The sequence below is a fragment of the Carcharodon carcharias genome, chromosome 16 (genome assembly GCF_017639515.1).
Source record: "Carcharodon carcharias isolate sCarCar2 chromosome 16, sCarCar2.pri, whole genome shotgun sequence".
In the NCBI taxonomy this organism is placed as follows: Eukaryota; Metazoa; Chordata; class Chondrichthyes; order Lamniformes; family Lamnidae; genus Carcharodon; species Carcharodon carcharias.
In genome coordinates this window covers 51,905,532-51,930,228 of record NC_054482.1, presented here as the reverse complement: position 1 = coordinate 51,930,228, position 24,697 = coordinate 51,905,532, and the positions used below count along the sequence as shown (strand labels likewise).

General features: G+C 40.7%; 1 protein-coding gene across 20 annotated transcripts in view; it reads right to left on the bottom strand.

The window, feature by feature from the left end:
- LOC121289280 (phosphodiesterase 4D interacting protein) overlaps positions 1-24,697 on the bottom strand; it is a 288,682-nt gene that overhangs the window by 45,820 nt on the left and 218,165 nt on the right. For 16 of the 20 annotated variants that reach the window (XR_005945527.1, XM_041208572.1, XM_041208553.1 and 13 more), the window contains 5 exons: positions 15,559-15,696; positions 9,812-10,065; positions 6,132-6,260; positions 4,143-4,319; positions 2,229-2,480 (listed from right to left, as the gene is read on the bottom strand). Coding sequence is in view for 19 of the 20 variants with exons in the window: in XM_041208572.1 (XP_041064506.1) it covers positions 2,229-2,480; positions 4,143-4,319; positions 6,132-6,260; positions 9,812-10,065; positions 15,559-15,696 (950 nt within the window). In the remaining variant the exon portion in view is untranslated. The remainder of the gene's footprint in view (positions 1-2,228; positions 2,481-4,142; positions 4,320-6,131; positions 6,261-9,811; positions 10,066-15,558; positions 15,697-24,697) is intronic. The other 4 variants (XM_041208569.1, XM_041208563.1, XM_041208564.1 and 1 more) reach the window with 4 other exon arrangements.

Genomic DNA, 24,697 nt, shown 5'->3' with positions numbered 1-24,697 from the left:
CGAATGAAGCAGCTCTTCACTTGCACTTCCCTCAATTTGGTCTTCTGCATTTGCTGCCCCCAATGCGGTCCCCTCTACGTTGGAGAGACCAAATACAGACTGGGTGACCGCTTTGCGGAACGCCTTCAATCTGTCTGCAAGCATGACCCAGACCTTCCTGCTGCTTGCCATTTCAACATACCACCCTGCTCTCATGCCCACATGTCCATCTTTGGCCTGCTGCAATGTTCTAGTGAAGTTCAACGCAAACTGGAGGAACAGCACCTCATCTTCCGATTAGGCACTTTACAGTCTTCCAGACTTAACGTTGAGTTCAACAACTTCAGATCATGAACTCTCTCCTCCATCTTCAACCCTTTTTGATCCCCTTTGTTCAAATATTTATTTTTAGATATACATTTTTACCCACCTATTTCTATTATTATTATTTTTAAATTTATTTCCATTCATTGTTTTATACCCACCTTTTAGCTTATTTCGATCTTTTCTCCCACACCATCCCTTCCCCCCACTCCACCCCCACTAGGGCCATCTGTCACTTGTTCATCCTGCTTTCTACACTTAATGTCACCATTAGCACCTTCTTTAGCCAGTAGCACCACCATCAACACCCCTTTGACCTTTTGTTCATAACATCTTTTGCAATCTCTCCTTTGCCTCCGCCTATCATTGGTCTTCTATCCAGCTTCGCCTGTCCCACCTCCCCTTAAACAGTTTATATTTCACCACATTTCTACTTCTCTTTAGTTCTGAAGAAGAGTCATACGGGCTCGAAACGTTAACACTGTCTTTCTCTCCATAGATGCTGTCAGACCTACTGAGTTTTTTCAGCAATTTTTGTTTTTGTAATAAATAACATTATCTCCATCCCCCTTCAGTGGCAGAAATAATAAATCTTTTTCTTCTTGATGGCATCTTAATAAAAGTAAGATTTAGAAAGCAAAAATAAACATTTTGTCTAAGTGGAAGAGATCCATGAGACATTTGCCACAGTTTTACTTATGATAATCGTTTAACTATCGTATATTATAATGTGCCTGCTTGTCACACCCACCCTCATAAATCAAGTTAAAACCAAAGGCAATTCTGCTCAGATAGTTATGAATGCAGACAAAATTGTGGCTGAATTCCTCAGTTGTTTTGCTTGACTAGAACCATAATTCTGACAATTCAGCAGAACAACATGGGAAAAAGCAGGGAACTGGATACACTAGGCACTAACTTCACTTGGGTTTTGCCACTTGGCCTTGAAAGGGCAGAGCGTCCATCCACTCTTTTACAGGTTCAGCCATGTTAGAATGGATTGGACCAGGGACAGGCTACACTGGGACCATATAGGGTGCTGGTGTCAGGTGAGATATTCCAGCATCCAGTAAGGCACTAGCATGCAGCTGGTGCTGGTGGTCCTGACCAGCAAAATGGGGAAAATATTTGGTATTAGCCTTTTTCCACACCAAGCCAAAGGGGGCCACAAATCAGACCTCAGGGTGAGGGGAAAGACATCAGCAACATAAGAATTGCTGGATGATAAAAGACCAAGGGGATTAAAGTTGGCCTTCTACCATTCTGACAGTCATGTATTGTGATAATAATGGAGTTGTCGACTAATCATAGCAATCAATTCCTATTAACTAGCCTATAACAGACCTAGACATGAGGTGAGTAGAACCCACAGTGGTGGAAAGCTTTGGAAAAACAGAGGTCCAAAATCACATGTTGCTCCCAAGCATTCCACACTTCTTGAAGCACACATGTACTGTATCCCAATATCTAGGAAGACTTTCAAGCATCATCATGGACACCATAAAGATAAAGAAAGACCTTGCTTTTTTATCATACTTTCTAGAACTTTGGAATATGCCAAAGCACTTCAAATGAAATCTAACTATTTGCATTTGAATGTATCAACACTATAGACGCTTGCTCACCTGGACCTGTATGCACTTCAGCCAGTCTCATTTTGGTTTGCAGCTACTTTTTCTTGTCCAAATATATATTTCTTCCTTACCCCTTCCTTATAGCCAGCAGATGCAGAAGCTGCTAGTTTCAGCACAATTAGACAGAGAAACTACTTCGATATAAATATATAGCATTAAGTCAACTTTGATGCCTAGTGCGGGTCTCCTTCTGACCATTTTCACCTTGAGAAGCTCTGTACTAATAATCTTAATAAGGCAGAAAACCCAGAGAGACATTGTTCACTTACCAGGGAACAAACATTTCTTTACCTGCCATGTTAGTCCCTGACTGGTACCCTGATGATCCAGAGGACACGTCTCCGAGTGTATTGATTCTCACTGGTCGATGAGTTGTTTCCCAGAGTGCATTGTTGTCCAGATAACTATTGGTGGTTCGCAAGACCTCCTGTAGATTATTGGTGTTGCTCAGCTGTTGGTGAAGTGCATTGTTGGACTGTGAGGCGCAGCCAACCTGTTCTAAATGTGAAGACATACCAGTGCCTGTTCCAGAAAAGGTCATACCTACAGGAGTGATTTTCAGTGGAGGTTCAGAAAGTTGAGAGAGAAAAAACAGAAGCAGCAAATGTTCAGCTTAGAGACATTCAAGCAAACACAGTGGTCCACTCAAAGGCAAAACGTACTCCAAAATCATCATGTCAAGTCCGACCAATCACAAATGTCCATTTGCAGCATAAGCTGTTTTCCTATATTGCACTTATTCAATGGTGCAACTATTCAAGGATCTAATCTTTGCCATCAGTGCTAAAAGGGCTAAATAGTATGAGAGTCACACAGAAGGTTTTCCATGAAGAATGAATTATGTCATTTCTATCAGGAAATGTTGGATTTGACAGCAGTTTATTTCATTCCACACTGTTGCCACAACCACCCTCTATCTGCTCCTCACTCAGCTTCATAGGCAACAATGATGGCCTTTTAACGAAGTACAGAATCATGCAATATCTTATAATTTGGTATTTACCCATCTTACTGATTTGTGTAGAATTTCAGCATATTTGTAGAATCATGTTATTAGAATACCTTTCTCATTAATGTTAGTTTGTTACATTATCCCAAAGATAAGTTGCACTGGCTGTTCAAGCAAGCGTTGTTGGTTAGCAACTTTTGAGTTAATAGCAATAGGTGTATATCATGCTGAGCAGCGAAAGACTCTTGGAACCAAACAGGGCATTTAAAGCCTGCAGTGAAAGGTTAGAAGGGGTATTATGTGTCTCTACCACTAAAATACTCTGCATCTTGATCAGAGGCTCATCACTATAGATGAAAAACATCCTTCTGTGCATCTACTCAATTGGTTAATTTTCTGTTGCAAATTAATAGCACCACTAAAGTTGAAATAATAGGTTATAGCTGCTCCTTTGACACTATGCCTGCCATATTTTGGATTTATTGGTCCTGTTTCATTCGAATGCCAATCCTTGAATTTCTCAGGAAATTTCAGTCTGCTTTGATGTCTGTTACAAACCTTGAGATATAGGGGTAAATTCAATGCCCTCAATGCTGAACCATGATCCATGTGAATGCATATTAGAGAATTGGGTAGTTTAGTCTTATCCCCAGCCAGCTCTTCCTTTGCCTGTGATGCTCTGCTGGGTGCATGGGATTGTTGAATTTACCATGTTTCTTTTGCCAATTTTCTCCCTTCCTCTTCTGCAGGGGAAGTTGTGCTATAGTCTCATGCTGCTATGTTGTGGGTAGTTCCCATGGTTCTGGCTGCCCCATGTACCTCAGCCAATTAGCTCAATAGCCAGAGTAGGCAGACTGTTCAACTGTTGAGGGCATCCCGGTGAAGTCTAATCTTGTCCTCTCATGACATTTACATAGATACAGTTTCCAACAGGAGTGACTGGCCAGAGATTGGGATTGGGAACCCCACCTGATTTTTCCTCCAGTGGTGTTGAGGCCAATTTTAATGCCATTATAACCACTTCAGCTGTGATAAAATCATTTAGCACAGACTGGTGATTGACCCTCTGAGTTGAAATAAAACTTAGAATGAAAATATAATAGATGTCCATAAGTGAAAAAAAAATTGAATGGATAGTTAAAATACAGAAATATTTTTTTAGTGCCCCAATTAAACCTCCACTCCACATCATGCTATTTTGCACATGCTCAGTTATACAAGTGGTATCCAAGCAGAATATCAGGTAAAATTCTCACTTTCTCCCAGCTGTCTCTGCAACATGTGAAGTTCCTGCTGGACCTCGGCCAGGGAAAATGTTGATGCTGTGGGATAAGCTGGGCCAAAGGGCAAGCTTCTGAACTGACAAGGAAAGTCAGCACAATATGAAGCATGAGAGGCATTAGTGCTTGGTGGCACACTGCTCGAATAGAGGCCTAAAGATCGACAGGAGAATTGAAAACAGAAATAAGATGAAAAATCGTATAAAAAAATAAATACTGAAACTTGAACATAAAACACAGTAAATGCCAAGTAATTTTCCAACCTTGTTTCCTATTATGCATAACCTTGACTAGATTAGGAATTGCTAATCAGTGGTTTGATACTTTCTGTTCTCCAAGCCCCACTCATCAGGTTACTTTACAGTAGCAGGTGACAATCTGAGCTAAATGATCTGATGGCGCAGATGTCTGAAATGGTGAGGGTGCGGAGATTAAAACATTGATACATTGGAAGCTGCTTGTTGTACAAGGAAATACCTCTCTCTCCCAAAAGCTCAGTTTGTTGCTTGGGTGTTGCCCCCTGATCCAATTAGCCGTTCTTCATGTGTGAGCCCAGACTGAGTGTCAGGAAGTTACTATGGGGACATTACAGCTGAGTCTAATCCTACCCTCATCCAACTTTCACACACAAACCCTTTCCAGCAGGAGTTACTGGCTCATAATCAGTAATCGGGGGGAAAGTGCAGGAGTGGGTGCGTCCACACTGCCATTTTAAGTGGGCGGGTCAATTAAGGCCCGCCCTATGTGACGTCCACCAAGAAGCGCTATGCACTCCCTGTGCAGGCGAGGGGGATTCCCTAAGCCAGGAGTGCGCTCTTTCGCACATGCGCGTGAAAGAGTGCACTCATCTCCCTGAGGCTTAGTGCTGCCTCAGGGAGATCGGTGGCAAATTCAAAAATGGTCAATGCAGAAAAATAAAATTTCCCTGACATGTCCCCTCATGTCCATTAGGACATTAGGATATGTCCATCACTTTTATTCAAACTTCTGTTAGATTTTTGAAAACCTACATGAAACCTCATCCCACCTGTGGATGAGGTTTCGTGCTTTTTCTGAAGCCTGCCAGGGCTCCTGGCCTGCCCACCAACCTTAATGTTTAGGATTAGTTTTTAAATGGCCCTAATTGGCCGTTGACAGGTCGGTGGGCGCACAGCTGATTCAGCTGCATCCCCACCGACCTGAAAATTGAAATGACACGGGGTGACGTCAGGGGTTCTGCCGCCCCCCTGCTCGCCGACCTCAGTATCCTGGCCTATGACAAGCATAGCCTGGCCACAGAGTTAATGAACTTCATTCAAGTCTTGCAGAGTTGGAGTCTGAACTCAAAATCTCTGAGTTGCCAGTACAGTATAACCATATTAATATACCCTCGTGCAATTGCTAGAGGATGCATGATGACAATCAGCAGTGCTGCTCTGTTAATTTTCCTGTGTGAGAAAACACTTATGTCATCAATTTCTGTGGGGTGGGTGGGGGGGTGTCTCCCAAGTGTCCACTGTAACTTCATCCAGTTTACATAATTTCTCTCTCACAGACCTTTTGCCAGGCGGGTGATTGGGAGAACTCCTGTGGAAATTTTATTCTTTGGATTTCATTTGCTGTTTGGCTAGACAGTCTGACTGAGATTGAAACTCTCAGTTTGCAAAACAACTTCTAACTCACCATTCATACTTGTATCATCCTCTTCATCTTAATAATCTTGCAGTAATTGCATTTTACCAAAAGTTGTCCCGAGCAAACAAGTGGCACCTCGTGGTGGCAATGCTACACACAAGGCAATCCAGCATTAAACAACACTGCACATTATGCTCAGAAAACTGAGAAACTTCACCATGGCAGGTCCCAGAATACTGTACGTGCAGAGAGGAAAATCTGGGCCTTCCTCCCACTTTATTTATTTCAGTCACTGCACTAAATTTACCGCCACAATTAAAGCTCTAGCCAATGACCAGCCTCTGACCATACCTTTTTCTGACTTAACGGTGTCTGTGCAGGGTTGCTGTAAGGGTGAGATGCTGACACTGCCTTTTGGCTGATTTTCACATGATGAAGCAGATGAATGTTGGGATGGATTTTCACAATGACTCTGGTCATCTGGGAAGAGCAAATGTTAATGTATTGAGATGTCCCAAATGCCACACACACACACAGATACACACGTACTTATCTGGCATGAAATTTTAGGTGAGTTTTGGTATTTATTTTAAGCAGTTTTGCACCAAATTTGCCACCTAGATCCATTAAGGGAATGTATTTGTACGTATGCATTTTCAAGAGGTGCTTGATAAGGTGATTCACAAGAGATTTGTTCGAAAAATTCAGGAGTATGAAAAAAGGGAATGTGTAGTAGCATGGATAGAAAGCTGGATGTAAGGAAAGATAGAGAGGCTAAACAGGTGTTGCTGGGTATGTTCCTGGTGTTTATGAAGGTGATTTTAAACTCAGGAACAGTGAACAGAATATCAATAATTGCTGTTGACAGAAAAGTAGGAAGTTTGGCAAACAGTGAGGAGAAACAAGAAGATTTCAGGAATATAGCGGAATGTGCAGGTAGGTAGCTAGTGCCAATGACCTCATGAAAATGCATATGTTCAATTGCATTCCCTTTATGGATCTGTGTGCAACATAATGTGGATTAGTAGGAGGTAATACATTTTGGAAAAAAGAGGAGTAGGAGTATAAATACATGTAATGGAAAGATATAACATTGTTATTGAACAGAATCCCTAGGGGATCAAATTGTTAATTCCTTAAAAGTGCAAGTGTAGGTCAATAATAAAACCATCAAAAGGTCAATAGAATCTGGGGTTTTATAAAGAGCAACACTGAGTACAAGCGTAAAGAAGTAGTGATGAATTTGCAGCTAATATTTGTTAGGCTACATTTAAATGAATGGTATGAAGTTTTGGGCAGCCCATTAAATAAAGGACATTAAAACAATAGCATACAAGAGCATACAGTGTATATTCAGTAGGATAATGTAAGGAATGAGAAACTATGAGGAGGCACTTGAAAGACTCAACTATTTCCACTGATGCAGAGAAGGCTGATGAGATTTAATAGAGGTTTTTAAAATTATGAGGAATTTTCATAGAACCAATAGGGAAAAACTATTTGTTCTCGTTAAGGAGCCAATGATCAGTGACCATCAATTTAAATTTGTTGGACTGCTTTGTCACAGGAAGTGGTTGGGGCAAGACCATTGTTTCTTTTAAGGGAAAATTGGATAAATATTTGAGACAGAGGAAAACAATAAGGCTACTGGGAAACAGCAGAGAGCAAGATTAGTTTTGGATTGCTCCAGCAAAGAGCCAGCATAGGTGAGATGGCTTGAATGGCAAAAGGTTGTGGGCGTTGGGGGCAAAGTGGAGCTGAGGGGTGCAGGAAAAGGGAGCAGTTTTTAGATTCCATCCATCCCATAACAGAAGCACTGAATTGGGAACCATCTGTTAGTTGTTTAAATTACTTAATGTGTGAAGACTGTATTTCTAAAAGATCTGCTGTACTTTTTTATATCGGGGAGGAGGGCATTAGCTTTGGTGTTTTTGTTAAGGTTCGTTGTCTGCCTCCATTTGGTGTCTAGGTTTTGGGTTCTGGAAACTAGCTTGGGATAGACTCGATTTATTTGCCTCTAATTTTATGCTAAATTGTCATTTTCATTTGCAATAATTCCTATTGTTATTTGATCAGGACTTATTGTATACCTCCATCAATAAGATTTCTCAGTCAATGCTGAAACCTTTTCATAATTTCTCTTCCACCATCCACCCAACCACCTCCAAGTGTCTGCTTCAATAAAACCTTGATATCTGGTGAGATGTTTAATTGACTTAATTGGTTTTAGCTAGCTATGGTTGTGCTTGGTAGGCAGCCTTCTGACTGTGGCTCCTGTCATCAGGCTGCACACAGATTTACTAAAGAAGAAATGGTCATTGCAAAAGATGTTAATACACTGTGACCTCTGCAGTCCGGAAATCTATTGTTTGGAAACACCAATGGTCTGGAAATGTTTTCAGCACACCGAAGCATTCTCATGGCATCATCGACATCATTTTAGTACAGTACAATTTTTATTATTGTTTTATGTTTTATCATTGTTTTATGTTTCAGGTAAATATTTATATCTATGGTGTTTTCCGCTTGTGGTGAGGCATTCTAACATTCTAATGGAATTTCCAGAAAATTTGGAAATCCAGAAATGACATATTCCCAAGCATTTTGAACTGGAGCGGTTACAGTGTTGGACTTCACAGAACTGTGCCTCATGTGGGCTATCAGATTATGATCAGATGGCTATATAAGAGAGGAGATAAAAATGTGACGGTGCGATTACATTCATTAGGCTAGAAGAAAGGATCTTTGAAATAAAGCTATGTTTAAGATTACTGATGTCATGATGTCTCTGATGTCATGAGATCACTATTATGTCATGAAATAATTCTATGATGTCACAAGATATATTATAGGCAGCAGCAATATCATGATAACTGTGAGATTGAGTGGATAACATGAGTGTTGAAGGACCTAGATTTTTTATAGTCAGCTCACCAGTCTACAGCCAGCCATATGACAGAATAGTTAGTTCCATAACTGGGGCTAACTGACAATTGGCAAAGCCATAAATAAGTTATAAAGTGTCTTATTGCACTGAAACACCTGAAATAACTTGACACAATGCACTATTTTGTGGAGTGCAGTGTATCTTGCTGATTCTGAGTCAGCAACATCCCACAAACACCAGTGTTGGTGCTTGCTCAATGATGAATGTTATCCAAGAAACTGAGAAAACATCCTGCTCTTCTTCAACAGCGCCATGGAATCTTTACCTGAATCAACTGAACAGGCAGATTGGGAACTGCTTTAATGTCTCATCTGAAAGACAGGATATCAGACCACATAGTGTGTTCTCAGAATTGCATTGGAACCAACTTAGCTGAAGTCTAACCACATGTTGTGACCTAAAGGTGAGAGAACCACCAGCTGAGCTTAGATGGCACTGTGACTTACATCTACCTTACAAGTAGAGATATCTACATACAAATAATTGTAATATATTTATAATATTGTTACTGATATTAGTATTTTGGTTTTTTTTGTGTGCTCCAACACATAAAATGTTGGTTAAACATTTTTATCAATTTAGATGGCCAAAATCCCATATTATGCTTTCCTAGGCTTGACTACCTTATAAGCTTGGTGCAATGTGTGTAAGCATTGTGTCATACTCAGCTGTCTTTTTTTGTCCTGCTGTGACCTGTTCCATTTCCCAATAGATGCTGTTTCTGCCTTTTTGAGGAATTAACTGCATTGTGGGTAATTTTGTATTACGGACTTGCACCCAATGGGAGTTGCTCCAAATTAAATTAATATTGGGCCTTTGCAGAGGCCAGCTGCATCTGATGGATCTCAGCTGAATCTTAATGCAACTCACAGAAATGAAACTGTCCGCACCACCTTGCATTATCATTTCAATATCTTAGAAATATTTGAAAGTATTTTTTCATTTCCACTGTTATTTCTCCACTCAAATGTTGAATAAACAACTTAGGGCACTTATTTCGCCTCAACACATATCAAACAAGCTGCACAAATTATTTTGCTTTACCTGTATTTATAAGCTTGAATAGTTTTAATTTTAAACCTACCTGCTGTAGTTTGTGTTTCAAGCTCTGCGTTCTGCTGACCATTGTGCGAGTACTCACTGCTGGAGTCAACTTCATAATGATAAACTTCCAGATCGTCATTGGTCGACTTCTGTTCCTCTGACACAAACGATGCCCTGTCAGACTGCTCTGAGTCTGAGAGAACGTGACTGCTGGAGGGAGTGTCTGCTCGACTCTGCAGTTTGCAGCTGAGGGACGCAATGAGCTTGTTCTTCTGCTGAAGTTCTTTGCTCAGTCTACGAATAAGTTCATAATTCAATTAAAGGGAAAATCACCGTCCTTTCAGAGAATGAATAGCCAATTTCTTCCAAAAACACAATACACATTGGTTGCTGGGAAATTTTACACATCATGGGGGAACATCTACTCTTTCTATTAAATGTATTGAAATTCTGAAACTATTTATAAAGAATGGGTTTAAGAGATTCTTTTTTACAAAGAATTTTAAGCACAGAAGGTCATATGGCCCATTGTGCCTTTTCCGGCTTTCTGGAACATAATGGAGCTGTGGTTGTGTTCATTAGAACTGGAATCAACTTAGCTTGGCCTGAATGAGGCTGCCTCCCCCCTTCCTGCTGCTTCTGAGTTGGTCACCAAATGAATGATGGTAAGAGATATACCCTCATGATGATCAGATTGTGGAGGATGCAGCAGGCCACCACAAATCAGGACACCTGTTCTGGCAAGTACAGGAGACTCCTCCGGGGTGGTTGAGGCAGTGGAACCATGCTTCCTTCCACACCCCAATCATCTGCTCAATTATGTTCCTTGTGGCAGCATGGCACTCATTTCACGAATGGTGATACATGTAGCTGAGGAAAGTCACTAACTAGGTGTAAAGCAAATAGCCCTTGACTCCCAGCAGCCATCCTCTGGATTTACCTGATGGCTGAAAGATTGCTAGAACAGTGGATGGTGCAGAATGAATGCATCATGACTGCTGCTATGATAGCAAGCATTCACCAACATGATTTTCTGAGCATGGTTGCACACCAACTGCAGATTGGACTCATGCTAACCTTTGTAGTTCCAGCACATCTCAGAATGGAAATGCAGCACTCATACAGATTTGTGTATGTAGTTGATGATATCTTTCACCACAGGGAAGCCTACTATTTTAGGAAAGCCACTTTGCTTGCTTCTCTCTGTTCAGAGAGAACATAATGAATTTCCCTCTCATGGCATACAGAGCCACTGTCACCGCCCACTGTTACCTCTTTGATGCATTCATGGACAGAGACCTGGGAGTTGTTACAGATGCCACCTATTCCAGCCATAGTTACCTTTGCTGCCAATGCAGCGCCATACTCATCCTGCTCTAAGATTGCAGATCAGGTTCTTAGAGGTAGCAGATTTCTGTAAGCACCTCTTATTTGAATCAGAGATTACACACTGCCTCTGGCTTAGGAAGAAATAAGGCAAGTGTTCCCAGAAGACCATATGGAGATAAGGCTTCCTGCTGATAGCTCTTCTTCCTCCGCCTCCCTCTGCAAGCAATCTTACTTGCTGCCTCTGAACTATCTCCCTCTCATGCCATGCTCCCAAGTGAGAATGCTACTATGACACCTGTGCTAACATTGATACAATGAGCTGAATGGCCTCCTTTTGCGCTGTAAACTTCAATAGTTTTATCTTAGTGAATCCCTTTTTCACCTTCTCCATGTCCTTGCTATCCTCAAACATAGGCGCTCAAAGGGCAGCAGATAGATGGAAACACCACCACCTGGAAGTTCCCCTCCAAATCACTCACCATCCTGACTTGGAAATATATCACCGTTCCTTCACTGTCACTGGGTGAAAACCCTGGAACTCCCTCTCTAACAGCACTGTGGGTGTACTTACACCACATGGACTGCAGCGGTTCAAGAAGGCAGCTCACCACCACCTTCTCAAGGGCAACTAGGGATGGGCGATTAATGCTGGCCCAGCCAGCGAAGCCCACATCCCATGAATGAATTTTTAAAAATTAAACACAGTATTTTAATTGTGACCTAACTGTAGTACACAGAGGAAATCTTACCTCATGAGTTAAAAATGCAACAAAATGTTTTAGAAGCTTTAGCGCAGACATTCAACTTACAGCTGCTTGCTTTGCAATCTTCAAATGGCCAGGAGGCCTGTGAATTTCAGGTTACAATCTGTCCCACCTAAACTGGACTGAAACAGTGTTGGATGCCATATTGGCATAAGCGACTTTTAGTTGTTCAAATGCCTGCTTGAAATAGGCATTCAGCTCCTCAGATATGGGGATCCCATGTCTACTTGTAGTACTTTAAATGTGAAACTCAGTAATGAACAGGCAAAGCCATCACTGAACATGCACTGCATATTTGTGCCAAGATTTGAGCAGCCTAACCAGAGACTCTTAAAGGGATTACTGGATGTCATATATAAAAATGTTTTTATGATTGTTTATTATAGAAGCAGGAGTTCTCCACAAAAAACTCTGATCCACAGCCAGTGTGTTCGAGCTACCCCAACCAGGATCATATCACACCCACTCCAGATGCAAATTGCTGACTGATATGTGAACAGGCAAATTTCCGGCTGGCAAGCAGCAGCTGGACAACCATTAGTGAATACAGCTCACCAGCAGCATTTCAATGAGGCCTGAAGCCAAATAATGGCTCAGGCTAGCACATGGAACAGTTGATCTGCTGACTTTGTATCTATTTTAGGCACATGTCAAATATCTCTCCCTTTATTTATTAGTACATTGGTTGGGATTTTACTTGTGGAAATCAGGACCGCTGCTGCCCCGTGCATGCATAAAATCCAGCATGATGACGTTGGGTCACAAACACAACTTCAACATGCCGGTTTCCCATAACACGGTAATTGGGAAGGCCAAAATCAGCAGGCCACCTGCTGCTTTAAAAAATCTCATTAATGGTCAATCGAGCTTGTTAACAAGCCAATTGACCCAAATATTATACTGCCCATGACTTAATGCGGTTGATAGGGGGAGGCAGGCAGATATGGACAGGCTGTTTTTTCACCAACTCTGGTGAAAAAGCAGGCAGAAAGGAGATACTTCCTTCTGGGGAAAGTGCCCTGTGCGCATTTGGAACACCCCTCCAAGATGGTACCCTCACTGGGGCCTCCCCCCACCCCTGACCTCCAAAACCTTACCTCCTACTCCACTTCCCTCCTTCCCTAGGGCGCCTGATCCTTCCCCGCCCTCAAAAGTCCCAGACTTGCCTGAGGCCAGGATCCTTTGTGGGACTGCTTGCAGTCCCAGCAGTGCCTTCTTCTGAGTTCTGGCACTGTTGGGGCTGCAAGAGCTGCTAGCCAGTCAGATTGCCCGGCGGCTCTTGAGAGAGGCACTTCCTTCGACTGAGGGGCAGAAGTCCCACATTGAACTTGTTAAGGCCGCCTGCAGCATAATATTGCTGTGGGGCAGCCTTTTTTTAAAGTTTGTCAGTTTGCAACTGACTTTCCAACAGGGGAGGGGAGGCGAACAATATGACTTCCCCTCCCCTAAAAACCAGCTCATTGAGTGGTAATTGAGGTATCAACAGTGGAGAATTTTCCATATCAAATACTAAGTGTTAGGCTCAAGCATGTAAGATGTAGCACAGACAGACACAGAATCAAGTACTCCTCTATCTCAATAATAGGCGGAGAGAGATATCTTCCATTTGTAGATCTATTATTAAAGAGGAAACCAAGCTCACTATACTTTAAACCACATGATGTGATTCTGAACATAATTTTTCATCTTAGGATGTGCAGATAACAATTAACAATCTATCTCAGACTTAATTATAAACTGTGATCCAGAATAGAAAGGCGCCATCCAAAATGACATCATAAAAATACACCAACTGGGAAAAGAGGAAATCTCAAGAAAAGTGCCACAGAGACAGATTTCTTTACTGCCAAAGTGGTTGAGATAATCCTTACATGCTTAGTGGGCTTTGTTTTCTGAACCTGACACCCAAACAACTAGAAAATCAACAGAGTTATGTAAAGCAATTGTACTTATCATCGAACAGTGACTATTATTTACCTCTATATGCAATTAGTGCATTAACCTACATCAACTGTATTGGCATCTACAAACAGCACACTCCATCGACCCACATGCACAATTTTGTATTAACTTCTGTGCATGACTGTGTTGACCTGTATATATTTTGATTTGTGTATAGTGGTTTCATTAATAAACACAACTGTAGTAATCTGTAGGTATAACAATTGTGTTAATTTCTCTGCATTGGAACTGTATTAACCAGTGACAGTATTAACCTGTACAAAAAGCAACTCCATTTAATCTGTACATACGTGGATTGTATTAACTCACACATACAACAACTAAATTAACAAGTATGTACAGCTTCTGCATTGCACTGCATATATAGTGGCAATTTTGGCCTGTATATACTACAATTGTTAATCTGCATATACAATCATTACATTAATCTTGTACATACAGCAGTTCTATTGACTGTACAGTAACCTGTGTAAAAAGCTTCAACATTGCCTTTTATAGGAATAATAGCCTTGCTCTGTATATACAGTGATTGCTTTAGCCTGCCTATACAATCATTGTATTACTGTACCAAGTGACTATGTTAACTTTATGTACAGTAAGTACATTAACCTGTATTTGCAGCAATTATATGAACCTGGGTATATAGCATCTGTGTAAACTGCACAAGCAATGAATGAGTTCCTGGTGCCTTGCACATAACAACATTGTGTTAGCATGAATACACAATTATTGTATTAACCAGTATTTACAATGTGTATTAAACTGGAAATACAGCATTTGTACTAACTATATACAGTAAGTGTATTACACTTTTTATTCAGTAACCGTTACCCTGTATATACAGCAAGTGTAATAACCTATATAAACAGACACAGTAAGTTCATTAACTTGTATATGCAGAGAATATTAACTTGTATATATAGCAGCTGTAATAACCTACACATTTTAAACATATTGACCTGTACTTAGTGTATTTAATCTATGTATTTACAGCAGCTGAATTAATCTGTACAGAGACAGTAATAACCTACACATACTGACCATATTAACTTGTAATAACCTAAACTCACTGATTATATTAACTTGTAATAATCCACACACACACTAACAATATTAACCTGTAATAACCTGCAAACAATGACTACATTAATCTATAATAGGGGCTGTGATAATTTACACATACTGATTATATTAACCTGTATGCACAAAGACTCTAACAACCTACACAACATTGACTATATTAACCGGTGTATACAACGTAATTAATGTGTGCATATAATGCAACTGTGTTAACATGTTAGACTCATCAAACTACAAGATATGTAACTACCGCATTATAACTGTAAAAGCAAAGACCCCAAAAAACAAGGCCTTCTGTATCCAAAACTTGCAATGAAATAAACCTCAGCAACCCCGATAGGCTGTAGGTGTTGACTTCTCACCCAGTAAACAATGAACTTCAGGACGTTTTCATTGATCGACCACATTTCGGACTGATACCATCATACCCAACTCTGCAACTTTCCCTTCCTCCAACCTCTAACTGCTCAGGTTTACACATATTTACAATCTGCACAGACATCAAATTTCACAAAAAGCACAACTAGTGTTTTAGCTACACGTTCATTGACAACTCAGTTAATTAAGGGTTTAACAAAAAGCCCCTCTCGCACCAGTGCGGGTACCTTTGATTGCCTCACTGATTAGGATAAAGCTAGAGTGCACCTCTTACTTGTCAAGTTCCTCTCTGGTGCTTGCAGCCAGGATCTGCTGCTGTTGTCTTAAATTTCTCAGCTGCCCATGTAGCAGGCTTCGCTCCTTCTCCATCTGTTTACGAAGTAAGATAATTTCCCTCTCCAGGTTACGGGCACTGCACAAGGAGAAGGAGAAGAGGGAGTCTCGGTAGATAGGGCTGCTCTTTGATAGCATGGCCAGCCACAGAGGAGCCATCTCCCAGTCAGGAGAACCTAAATGCAGTCAACGAGAAATGCTGCACGTATTTACTTTATCTTAAAAAAAACCCACAGGAAATCAAGTTCCATAAAGACAGGGTGATAATGATTCGATTGAACAGCAGCATTCACCTTCACATATACCAAGCAGTAGCAGTCGCAGTGAGCCAGTCAGCTGTGACAGTTTTACACAGAGAAAAGCACAGGTCCGTTATTCTCCAAGTATTCATTGTGCTGAAGGCACTGTCCGAGTCCAAGCCAACATGCAGAAGCGCTTCCCCTCCAGGCTTTACTCTGCTCTCTCTCCGTTCCCTATTCTTATCCAGGATAAACTGTTAATAGTATCTTTACTCCTCCCCTCCCTGCAGCTTAACGGAAACGTCAAAGCACATCGACATATTGCCAAAAAAAGGTTAAAGGTCAACTGGTTTGCCCATTAGCAAATTCTGGAACATTCATCAAACAGCAATGGTACTGATCTACTACTGCTCTTTTTAAAATAAAAATGCAACTGAATAATATAAATCGAGTAAAATTTAACAGTTGCTGGTTAGCAGCTGCACTCTATGATTGCAAAGCACAGATGTACCACAGAGGGTAGACTCTCAGTAGACAACATCCCCACTCCCCCCAGGATAATCCAGTCAAGTACAGAATTATTGGAAATAATCCAATCCAAACAATTGTAGTTATTTCCCAAAAGGCAATCAAAAATAATTTCAAATAGGTCTCGCTGAAGCCAGTAATGATCGGACCCAGTCCCAAAGGAACTTAAGAGGGGAAAATAGAAAATGCTTCAGAGTAAGAATGACGGCAGCACCACAGACTGAGGCAATTGTTCTGAAAGGCAGTGATACATCAACCACCCAGTATTTTTCAAACATCATATGGTTTGTGTTTATTTGGGTCAGGTTTATTGTGTATATTGACAGGAAGTAAACCTCACCCAACAAACGGAATACAATTATTTTGTCGCCAGTGTTTTCTATTATTATACAATAACTAAAGCTTTAACATAGAAAATAGCCCAAGGCTTTTTTTAGAGAGTGGAGAAAATAGTAAAAAAGAATAGACAGAGAATGGATAGTGAGTCATGGAGGGAGAGACTAGGTGGGATGACCATGAGTTTGTATGGAATCAGTGGCAAAAGAGAAGAGCTTGTGGCAAGGTCTTGAATGATGGCTTCAGTCTTCTTTGGGTTCATTTGGAGAAGTTATGGCTCATCTATGCTTGATGCCAGAAAGACATCCTGCCAACACAAAGGTGGTCACAGACTTGAGAGGAGTTGTGATTTGATAGAGTTGGGTATAATCAGCTTACATATGAAAGCTGATTTCCTGCCTGTGGATGATTTCATTGAGGGAGCAATAAAACAACAAAACGTGTATTTCCATAGCACCTTTAACATTCCAGCATATTTCACAACAGGAACATCATAAACCAAAATTTGATACTGAGCCACATAAATTATTGGCCAGATGACCAAAAGTTTGACCAAAGAGATAAATTTAAAGGAATGTCTTAAAGGAAGAAATGGAGGTAGTGAATCAAAGAGGTTTAGGGAGCAAATTCCAGAGCTTATGGTCTTTACATCCGAAGGCACAGCACCATTAGTGGGACAATTAAAATTGGGGATGCTCAAGAGGCCAGAATTATAGAACCACAAATAACTTGGAGGGTTGCAGGGAATTGGACAAGATTACAGAGATAAAAAGGGGTTAACTGGGTGTCAATGTAGATCAATGAGCACAGAGGTGATGGATGTACAGGACAAAAGAATTTTGGATGGCCTTAAGTTAGAATCTGGGAGGCTGACCAAAAGTGCATTGAATGGTCAAAGCTAGAGCTAAGAAAGGCATGGATGAGAGTTTCAGTAGCAGATAAACTGAGGCAGGGGCAGAGTCAGGTGACATTAGGGAGTTGGAAGTATGCAGCCTTAATGGTGGTGTGGATATGGTCAGAAGCTCATTGCTGGGTCAAGCATGACACCAAGGTTGAGCACAGTCTGGTTCAGATAGTTCCCAGGAAGAGGGATGTAGCTGGTGGTTAGGGAACAGAGTTTGTTGCAGGGACTATAGATAACGTCCTTGGGTCTCCTAGTATTCAATTGGATTAAAGTTCTGCACATCTAATACTGGATGTCAGATAAGCAGTCTGATAATTTAGAAACAATGGATGAGCTGAGAGAGGTGGTGAGAGGTGGGTGTCATCAGGATACATATAGCAACTGATGCTTTGTTTTCAGATGTCACTGAGGGGCAGCATGCTGATGACAAGTATGAGTAAGCCAAATAGATTCTTGGGGAAACTAGAGGGAACAGTGTGAGATTGGAAAGAGAAGGCATTGCAGATGATTATCTGACTATGATCGGATTGATAGGAATGGGACCAGGCAAATGCAGCCCCAACCAGCTGGACAACAGTGGAGAGCTTTGGAGCATGATAGTGTGGTCAAGCATGTCAAGGAAACTAATTTGGATGTCAACCATGTGAAGGAAACTAATACTGAATCAAGGATAGGGACTCACCAATATTAATCACAATAAAAAAGTAATGACACTATAGAGTAACAAACCACTAGGACCAGATGGTTTTCATCCCAGGATTTTAAAGGAAGTCAGTGAGAACAATGTATATGCCCTAACTATAATCTTCCGATGTTCACTAGATTCTGGAAATATTCCTGGTAAATTGTGTAACTCACTTTGCTTTTTAAGAAAAGTGACAGAGGAAAACCAGAGAATTATAGACCAGTTAGCCTAACATCCATTATCAGGAAATTACTAGAGTCAATAACAGTGGATAAGGTGAGTGAACACCATTAAACTTTTCAGTTATCAATCGTTAATTTTAAATCTGAGATTGATGGATTTTTGTTAACCAAAGTATTAAGGGATATGGGGCAAAGGCAGGTATATGGAGTTAGGTCATTCACAATCTCATTGAATGGTGGTTCAGGCTCAGGGTGGTGGTGGTGGGGGGGGGGGGGGGGGGGGGGGGGGGGGGCGCTAAATGGGCTATTCCTGTTCTTAAGTTAATGAGCAACAATTAACTGCTTATTAATATTTTTCTAATTTTATTATTTCATTTTTTATGAGCTAATTTGAGATCTGTTGCAGATAGATCGACAGTCTATTAGCACTCTAGTTTATCTGCATCTTAATCAGAAAAAAGCTAACATGTAGGAAAATAAGAGACAGGCAAACTTCAATTGAAGTTAAAATAAATTAAAGAAAAATGCAAGTAGATATAGTAATGGTGGTGAGCTTTCAAAGGCTTCCTGCCAGTCAAGCAGCAAACCAGAATCTACAAGGCATGTTTAATGCTATGCCTGTGCTGAACAAGGCTCTCATGAAGGGCTGAATGGTCGACTTCTGCTCCTATTTCTTATGTTCAATATAACAAGCTTTATATTAACAATATAACAGTAGTAATTGTTACACATTCAGTAAACAGAGATTCTTGATATCATAACATTGCAATTATTGCACCAAATCTCTACAAATATATGAAGGGATTTCAGGGGCTGTTCAGCAATGTTAATTTTGTGATAATGCTGTCTTGGGAGTGCAAAGCATCATCTCAAGCTCAAATACTGCTGGCTGCCAATTTTTCTAATATGTGGCTAGGGAAAAAGGCAACCAACAGTGTTCACATTGCTGGCCTCTGTGAACCATTATGGGGAGAGGCAGGGCAGGGGGTCTGTGGTCAGAGAATAAGAGTTTTGATTGCAATTTTAAAATAACTGTGTACTTGTTTTTCTGGTACAGATGACAGCCTGTAATCTGACTACCATAATGTAGGCGGTGTAGATCATGAGCAGTGCCAGTTCAGACAAACCAAATGGATCCTAAGGTTTTCATTTCCTCTGATATTGCACTGGCTACTACATTGGGTGCTATTTTAATATGAGCATTAATGTGTTGAAAATAAATTGATTAATGATCATGTTAAGAAAGCAATTTTGAGTGATTGCGTCAGCCAGTGAATTACCAGAGAAAGGTACCCCCTTATATGTTTATAGCAGTTTGGTATAATAAATGCTGGATAACATTATCATCGTTTTTCCAAAATTTTCTCCATTTACTGAATATGCATCTTTACCAATTTTAATGATTACCATTGTAAAGCAAGACAGCACATTATGCAAAAGTTTCTCACATTGAACATAAGAACATAAGAAATAAGATCAGAAGTAGGCCATTCAGCATGATCTTCTATCTGAACTCAACCTTCCTCCACTATTTCCATATCCCTTGATTCCCTAAGTGTCCAAAAATCTACTGACACCTATCTTGAATATACTCAATGTTTGAGCATCCACAGCTCTCTGAGGCAGAGAATCTGGAACAGATTGAGCCTCCAAAATGAATACAGACATGCAGGGATCAGGTCCAGTAAAATAGCAGGGGTTTCTTGTAACAGCTGTTACTCGAGGTGCAATCTGAGTGGGATGTGACTTCCTTTAATTACTATGACTGTGAATTTCACTTGGGGGGTCTTTTTACACTAGCATCCACGAGCCAGGCCTTAGCCCGCTGATGCTGGGTCAGTCCATTTAAATAGCATCCACTAGCAATTCAGTAGCACAACTTCCATGTAACGCGAGAGTAGAGCGTGATGGAGGAGAGGGTAGTTTGGAAAATAGGGCTGCAGCCTTTAAGTAACCAACACAGGCTGAAAAATTGCTACAGCAAGCTTGGTGATTATCACTTAAACAGGAAAGCTTTTGATACATTGAAGTGGTTGCAATGAAATAGTTACTTTGTATCAGTATAAGCAGAACAGGATATCCTAAGGAAACTAATATTGAATCAGAAACGGAGCCCCACCAAAATTTACATAAGCAAATTAACAGTGAAGAATAAAATGATGGCATTAAAGGCTATCAAATCTGCAGGATCAGATGTTGCCCCTCGTGCACCCCCCCTCCCCCAACCCCCCAGCCCTCGCTGAAGGTTTTAAAGGGAGTAAGAACATTGCAGATGTTCAGATTGTAGACAACTAAAATATTCCAAACTTCTCTTGATTCGGCAAACATTCCTTTAGATTGGAAAATTGCACAAATCATTCTGCTAGTTAAAAAGGTGAGAGAGGAAAAAATGATAAGTCAGCCTAGCATCAGTTGTCGGGAAATTATCAGAGACTATAATTAAGGACTGATGAGTGACTGAATACCTTGAATATATTTTCAGCTGATGAGACATCAGTTAGCTTGGATTTGTAATAGTGAAACCATGGCTGATTGAATTTTTTGAAGACATGACTAAAGTAGTGGACAGGGGAATGTCTATGGACATTAATTATAATAAATTCTAGAAGGAATTTGGTAAAGTTTCTTATAAAAGATTGTTAGCTAAAGTTGAAGCCCATGGAATTGAAAGCAAACCATTGACCTGTTTTAGGAAATAGGCTGAGCAGCAGGAGACAGATTAAGGATAATGGGCAGGTAGCGTAATTGGCAGTCTGTAACCAATGGTATCCCACAAGGACGAGAGATGAGGCCTCAACATATTTATTAACAATTTAGATGATGGGATGGAAAGTCACATAGTCAAGTTTGATGATGAAACAAAGATGAGTGACATTGTAAGCAGTGTACATGGGAGCATAAGATTACAAAGAGACATTAATAGATTGAGTGAGTGGGCAAAACTGGGGAAATAGATTTCAATGTAGGCAAATGTGAGGTCATCTATTTTGGATCTAAAAAGGATAGATAAGAGTAATTTCTAAATGGTAAAAGACTAGAAGCAATAGGGTTCCATTGTAAGGGTTGTTTGGTGTCTCATAGAGAAGTTTGGAGGCTTGTATGATTGAATGATAAGTGTTTGTTAACAACTCATGCTATATACATCTCCAAGGTATAGCCCTCCATGTCTCAATGCTGACTCCTTCCATACTCTTCTACACGTAGTTTGTCATGTGACTCTTTACAACATACTGTGGGCGATACTGTTTCCTCAGTCGCACATTAACCCTTGCTCTGCCCAACACCCTATATTACACTTTCCCCCTTAACCAAATATATTTACAATAAATCTTCCTTTACATGTTACCGCTTCTCCCCACCCGCCACCCCCCTCAAGTCTTTGACTTTATAAATTCAGATGGTCTGGAGGCTTTATAATTCTTCCAGGTCTCATTCTTTTCACATTTGGAAGAGTGGTAGGCTCAGCTGCTTCAGGTTGACTTTGTTAGTTCAGAGTTGAAATTGTAGTATTCTGTGTTTCTGGTACTTGGCTGTCACCACTTGATTCGCTTCTTGCGCCCCTTTGAATTGCGTTTCTCTTTACTGACAACCCATCTTCTTCATAAACTGGGCGACCGCTTTGCAGAACACCTGCGGTCTGTCCGCAAGAATGACCCAAACCTCCCTGTCGCTTGCCATTTCAACACTCCACTCTGCTCTCTTGCCCACATGTCTGTCCTTGGCTTGCTGCATTGTTCCAGTGAAGCCCAACCCAAACTGGAGGAACAACACCTCATCTTCTGAATAGGCACTTTACAGCCTTCCGGACTGAATATTGAATTCAACAACTTTAGGTAGTTCTTGACCTCCCTCCTCCATCCCCACCCCCTTTCTGTTTCTTCCCCCTTCCTTTTTTTTCCCCCCAATAAATTATATAGATTTTTCTTTTTCCCACCTATTTCCATTATTTTTAAATATTTTTAAATCTTTTATGCTCCCCCCACCCCCACTAGAGCTATACCTTGAGTGCCCTACCATCCATTCTTAATTAGCACATTCGTTTAGATAATATCATCAACTTCGACACCTATGTGTTCTTTTGTTCTGCTGTCTGCGACATCTTTTGATGATCTGCTTCTATCACTGCTTTTGCCTACAACCACACCAGCCCCCTCCACTTCTCTACCCCCACCCAACACCGCCTCCCCCCCACCACCCCCCCCCCCCACCCCCCAACCACCTTAAACCAGCTTATATTTCACCCCTTCCTGGGATTCACCTAGTTCTGTCGAAGGGTCATGAGGACTCGAAACGTCAACTCTTTTCTTCTCCGCCGATGCTGCCAGACCTGCTGAGTTTTTCCAGGTAATTCTGTTTTTGTTTTGGATTTCCAGCATCCGCAGTTTTTTGTTTTTAACCCATCTTCTTTGATCAGATAACATTGGTTTATCCCTGTTCCTTCCAAAGGGAATGTCCACTCCATTCATTCAGAGTGGACACAGGTTTTCTTTTTCCGTGGGGTCCACCATGTTCCTCTTGGATGTTTAAGTTTCAAAAATGGAATCTTCATTCCTACTTGTTTCAAAATTGTACCCAAATCAGTTGTTTTTCGAGCTTACGAGTATTTTCATTCAGCTTCGCAATGACTCTGTTAAGTTCAATTGTCTGCAGAACTCTTATATAAGTTTAACAATTTCACCTGGACATTCAGTTTTTTTTGGAATCTTTCTTCCATGGTCACCCAGGCCTCCTTAGACTCGTTCAATTCCCTCTTAAAACCTTCATCTGTTTCTTAATATTTTCCCTTTCTGCTTTTAAAGTCTGGATTTGCTCTTCCATACTGCACATCTTATCTTTTATGTTCTTCAGACTGGAACCAAGTTCAAGAATTTGATTGTTCTTTTCACAACGAAGTTCCAACATTTCATCAGTTTTACTTGTTAACTCTGTTACCAACTAACTGTTCTGATTCATCAGCAATTCTTTTTCCTGTTCCAACATCGACTTCATGCTGGTCGTGTTAGCTTGAAGCTTGGCATTTCTGAGCTTACCTTTTGCTAATTGTTTCCAAGACTCTTCATGTGCCTTTGTGAGAATTTTTACTTTCTCTTGCAACTGTTCAACTTTTTCTTGTCATTCTAGTTCCATGATTTTCATTTCTGCCATTTCATTTTTCAACAACTCATTAGTTCTCAGAAAGTTTTGAGGCATCCTGTGCTTTTTCTTCTAGCTCCTTGAGCTTCAGCATCAGGTTTAAATTATCCGATCTTATTCCTGTTGTTTCTTGCTCTGTCCGCAGCAGGGCTTTGTCCTTGTCCTTCATTTTTGGTATCACTGTTAGCCAGGTCTGTCACCGGTAAGTCTTAACTTGCTTCAGTTCTGTATTTGTGCTACTCATGGCTTCAGTATCTGCTCACAGTTTGGAAAGGTCTATGGCTTTTCCTTTCAATTCCTCTTTTTCATTCAGCGGGTTCTTCAGCTCTTCAATCTCTTCTTGGGCTTCTTGGCTTCCTCCTGGAATATTGAACATTGCTGAGTCTTCTCTATCAATTAGTTCTTCAGTCCATTCATAATGACATTAAATTCTTTTGCTTCCCTTCGTATTTTCCTAGAGGAAGAAACTTTGATCTGAGGGATCCTTGTAGCTTGTGAAGGTCCTTCAACAGGCTTTCCTTTCCTTTGTGAAGCACAATTGCTTCATCTTGAGTTTTCTTGTAATTCAACAGAGTCTACTTGACTTTTTTCTGCTTTTCCTCCATTCTGCTGTTCAAGACAGTCTTCACTTCTTCATGCTGTTGAAGGGCTTTTTTGTATTTTTGCAAAGGGTTTCCTTTTGCATTTGTCTTGAAGGACAATCAGCTGTTCCTTCAACTGTTTATTTTCTTGTTGATCTCTTGCTAACTCACTGGTGCTTCAGTCGCTACTGATAGTTCCAATGGAGTTTTTTCTGAGATAGTATTCAATAGCTTTTTCAATATCTTTCTTAATATCTCATGTTTTTCCAAGGCCATGTATTGATTCTCCAGAGAGTCTTTCAGGGCAACGACTTTTTAAGTATCTTTTTTATCTGCCATTGTGCCTGGCTGAACTTCTGGTTGAATTCTTCCAACTCAACTTTGATACGAATATTTTCCTGTGAAACAGCTTCATTTTCTTTTTGCAGGCTTGTTTTTTGGGTTACATCAGGTAGCTTTCCTTCATTCACAGCCAGCTTCTTGCTCCACATT